We start from the raw sequence: 5,000 nt of genomic DNA on the forward strand, positions 1-5,000 counted from the left end.
TACTAACAACACACACACACACACACACACACACACACACACACACACACACACACACAACCCAATTACCTCACGCCTGCCCTCGACCGTCACGGCCACCTCAACGCCATCCTGCCAGCAACGCGGCCTGCGCTTTCGCCACGTCGACAACATCACCCGCTTCCTCAACGCAATGACAGACATCAAGTTCCCAGAGGTGCGAACACGCCCGCGTGTGTGCATGTATGTGTGCGTTTATGAGAGAGAGAGTGTGTGTGTGTGTGTGAGACGATGATTGCGTGCGTCACCACGCGCTCTCATCTGTCGTTTGGACCAACACACACACATGTGTACACACACCTCCACGGCCTCACTTGTCTCGTCCTCTCTCTCGCTGTGTGCAGTTCTTCCACCCGACAGTGACGGACGTGTATGATCGCAAGAACACACCCCGCCTCATCTACTGCTTGCATGGTCTCAGGTGAGACACCACATACTCACACATACACGCACACATGCAATGGGCGACTTGACGCGCGCGCGTATGTGCTTGCGCGTGAGTGTTCATGTTGATTACTTGCCCGTTCTTCCCACGGCGCTCCAACTTCACACACACACACACATGTACACTCACACACACATGTACACTCACATACACGCACACACACACACAAACACACACACACAACACACACACACACACACACACACAACCACGCCGCCGTTTGCAGCTTTTTCCTGCACAGCATGGGGCTGGCGCCGCACATGGAGGACTTGCACGGCATTGCAGAGTTTTCGGATGAGCAAATCGAGCACATTGATCGGCACATTGACGAGGCGGGCGTGCCGCTGCCGGCGTTTGATTCCGCTCGCACTTTCCATCTTGGGAAAGCGGGCGGCGTCGCACACGCACACGCACACGCGCGCGAGGCCGTGGATGAGGAACTTGTTGGCGGTGGCGATGAGGACAAGGACGACAGGTGCGGTCGACACGTGTGTGCATGTGCATGTGCATGTGTGTGTGTGTGCGTGTAACTGTATGTGTGCGTGTGCGTGTGTGTGCGAGAAAGGGAGAGAGCATGTCCGTCACGTCTCAACCATGCCCTTCTCACCCCAACACACACACGCATACAAAACACAAACGCGACGACACACGACCATTCGCTCGTGCAGTGCATCACACGTCATGCCGTATCTGGTGTACTGGCCCTTTGCCCCGGAGCCCTGGCAGCCGTGGGTGCATGACGATGATGACGACGATGACGATGATTTGGGCGCAATGACGAGCAACGCGGCGTCGGCACGCGCATCCTCATCATCATCATCATCCGCCGCGCACACAGCAGGGGCGGATGTGGAAGCCAAGGAGACAGACGCACCGTCCTTGCTGTTACCATTGTCAGCATCAGCATCATCATCATCATCGTCAACAGCGAAACGAGGAGGTGGACGTGCAAAGGCGAAGACGGCTGGTGGGAGATTAGCGCCACCGCCGTCACAGCTGCACGCCAACAACGACAGACACACGCGCGCACGCAGCGGTCTGCACCGCCAACAACGCCATGGTGATGCCGGTGATGATGATGGTGGCCATGATGATGGCAGTCGCGGTCACGGTGGTGGCACACGGTGGTTTCCACACAAGGAAGACCTGGCACAGAACCTACAGGTGTGCACGTGTGTGTGCATGTGTGTGCATGTGTGTGCATGTGTGTGTGTGCATGTGTGTGTGCATGTGTGTGCACGTGTGTGCACGTGTGTGCACGTGTGCACGTGTGTACATGTGCGTTAAGAGGGGAAGGGACGCTGTTGTGCTCCGTTGTGCTGACAGGTAGCAGCTGTGAGTGAGACCTTGCAAAGCATGGTGTTGCGTGCAAAGTGCGAAGTGTTTACACCCGTCAGCGCGCAACACCACTCATCATCATCACCATCTCCACCACCACCACCACCACCACAACAACAACAACAACAACAACAATAACAACAACAACAACAACAACATCAACATCATCATCATCATTCATCATCATCATCATCATCATCATCATCATCATCATCATCATCATCATCATCATCATCATCATCATCATCATCATCATCATCATCATCATCATCATCATCATCATCATCATCATCATCATCATCATCATCATCATCATCATCATCAACACCAGGAGTACATCCAAGAGGCAAAGGAGAGCCGGCAGGATCAGCAGCTGGCCGAGTTTGAGTTTCGAGCCCTCCTCCGTGACACCCTCCCACACGTCTACGACAAGGTTACACCACCACCACCACCACCACGCAAGCGATGCTGTTGCGGTGTCCAAATCGGTGCTGCATGTGTGTGTGCATGCGTGTGCACATGTGTGTGTGTGTATGTGTGTACGCGTGTGAATGCGTGTTCATGCGTGTTGTGTGCCCCCCCCTTTTTTTTGCGTGCATCCTTGGTTGTTACCGCGATGAATCATATCGAAACGTGGGCAAACCTTGCCCAACCTTGCCTTGCACCGCCAGCTCACACCATTCATGACCTTGACACCTTCCACCGTCCACCGCCACACCAGCTGGTTGCTGGCGACGACGATGACGACGACGCCGAACACATGTTGGCGCAAGTGGACGACGAGGACGAGTACAGACGCGCAAAGGAGGACTTGCAGCTGCTCAGGGACCAGGCGTTTTGGGACCATATGTTCTGGGGCACGCCACGCCCCTTTTTCGTCACTTGGCCCTTTGTTGTCGATGTGAGTTGCCTGCAGGCAACGCAAATGCAGCTGGAGGGGGAGAGTGAGGGTGAGAGATGGTGGTTAATTGCCTTGTGTGGGAATGAATGGTGATCGGTTGGCGCTTACTGGTTGTCATCCTCACCCACTACAAACTCCAAGCGCTCTCACTGCCTGGCGCGCTGACTCGCGCACACACACTCTCGCACTTTTTAATCACTCTTCACCCCTCACGTCACCGCCACCACCCATTGGCATCATGGCTGGACCAGGACTACCTGGACGAGGACGACCGCGCGTGTCTGTCTGTGGCGGAGGACGTGCTGTTTGCCGTGAACGAATCGACGGCAATGCAGCAGATGGAGCTCCTGCGGGTCATCAACGACTCGCTCAACAGCACCCCGCTCGAGGTGCGTGGTGGTGGTTGGTGGTGGTGGTGGCTGTGTTGGTTGGTGGTGGTGGTGGCTGTGTTGGTTGGTGGTGGTGGTGTCTGTGGTGGTGGTGGTCTTGTCACGAAGCCTTGTCCTGACTCCCATTGACACACACACACACACACACACACACACACACACACACACACACACACACACACACACACACACACACACACACACATTGCACAGGTGTCGCAGTTGTATTCGCTGGAGGATTTGATTGCGTACAAATTCCCGCACCTGGAGGAGGCGCTGCTTGGTGACGAGGACGTGATTGTGACCGTCAACTCATCGCCGTCGAGTGCTGGCGCGTCATCGCACGCATCTCGCTCTCCGTCGCCCTTGCAAGACGCAGTTGCTGCTGCTGCTGACCAGCGGCAGGAGGGTGAGGAGGAGACCGGGGAACATGTCGCTGACGCTGATGCTGATGGAGATAACGAACAGCAACAACAACAACAACAACAACAACAACAACAACAACAACAACAACAACAACAACAACATCAACAACAACAACAACAACAGCAATCGAAAAAGTCACACAACCGCACCCCCAGCATCACTCTCACCACAGACGTGATCAACACAGACGAAGCAGCAGCAGCGGGTGTAGTTGCCGATGAAGACGACAACAGCGGAGACGCGGGTGAAGAGGGAAAGAGCAAAGGTTCGGTGACAACAACAGCAACAACAACAGCATCAGGGGCAACGAAAACAACCGTGTTGCTGCATGCCTCCAACCACAACAATGACGATGCTGATGATGATGATGATGATGCGCACCCTGACGATGCCGTGTGGTTCAAGCACCTCGATGCCCCAACTGCCGCCACCGTTACGGCGCTCTCGTCCTCCCTGTCTGCCTCACTGTCGGCACACTCCATGCACTCGTCAGCGTCGTCGTCGTCGTCATTGTTACCGTCGTCGTCTGCTGCGATTGCCAACATGCTGCAGTGGGACGAGCAGTGGTGGTCAGACCCGCGCATTCCGTTTCCACACATGGCCGACATCCTCACCATCCAGCACTCCAGACAGCAGCAGCAGCAACTGCTACGGCAACGCGGGTTCTCTGGCGGCGGCAGCTGCGTGTCGCTATTTGGATCTGCAACCACTACGCCTGTGCCATCCATGCAGCCGCACGACGACAACGACAACAGCGGAAATGGTGATCGCTACATTGCACGCAGCCGCAGCCCAGCCGGTCTCGCTGGTGTAGGCGCGTTGCCGCTGCGCAAGAGCGTGTCGCCACGTGTATCACCTCGCAATCGCCCCACAACAGCAGACCCGCTTCTCACCCGCTCACCAGTCAGTGGCAAGGACGGTCGCATTGGTGGTGGTGATGGTGGTGATGGTGGTGATGGTAGCGATGGTGGTGATGGTGGCGGTGATGATGATGACATCAACCGCAAGCGCCGTGCAAAGAGCCAGGAGTTTCGCACGTCGTTCTCATCGCACACAGGCAGCACGCCCCTGCTGGGTGGCGACGGTGCTGGTGGCGGCGATGGTGGTCTGCTGTCTGCCTACGATGCTGTTGCGGGCGCAAAGCGCGGATCGCAGCACTGGCAGGACATGCGTCGGGTGCTTGGACGCGTGCGCGCGTGGTCGCGGGAAGCGAGCAGCACACGCGCACCGGCTGCTGCCGTGCTGTCACGCCTCAAGTCAGATCTCTCAGATATTCGACTGCCGCCGCACATGCAGGCGCAAGTGCAACAACAACAGCAACAACATCAGCAGCAGCAGCAGCAACAACAAAAGAAGTCGTCGTTGTCCGTGTCACCACATGCAGTGCGGCCCCGCACGTCGCTGCTTGGTGAGGGTGAGGGCGATGACGCTGTGCTGGCACGCACCAGCGGTCACGACGATC

The 5,000-nt window shown here is 56.5% G+C and overlaps 1 protein-coding gene across 1 annotated transcript in view; it reads left to right on the plus strand.

The window, feature by feature from the left end:
* Window positions 1-5,000, plus strand: part of PTSG_13048 (uncharacterized protein) — a gene marked incomplete at its 3' end in the record, with an annotated part of 9,475 nt that overhangs the window by 2,347 nt on the left and 2,128 nt on the right. Inside the window, exons 4-11 of the mRNA XM_004988770.1 lie at window positions 119-196; window positions 384-460; window positions 711-959; window positions 1,153-1,648; window positions 2,154-2,255; window positions 2,544-2,723; window positions 2,975-3,112; window positions 3,326-5,000. The exon at window positions 3,326-5,000 is cut by the window's right edge and continues 1,829 nt beyond it. Coding sequence (XP_004988827.1) covers window positions 119-196; window positions 384-460; window positions 711-959; window positions 1,153-1,648; window positions 2,154-2,255; window positions 2,544-2,723; window positions 2,975-3,112; window positions 3,326-5,000 — 2,995 coding nt within the window. The remainder of the gene's footprint in view (window positions 1-118; window positions 197-383; window positions 461-710; window positions 960-1,152; window positions 1,649-2,153; window positions 2,256-2,543; window positions 2,724-2,974; window positions 3,113-3,325) is intronic.

Source organism: Salpingoeca rosetta, assembly GCF_000188695.1.
Source record: "Salpingoeca rosetta unplaced genomic scaffold supercont1.33, whole genome shotgun sequence".
NCBI classification, from domain to species: Eukaryota; class Choanoflagellata; order Craspedida; family Salpingoecidae; genus Salpingoeca; species Salpingoeca rosetta.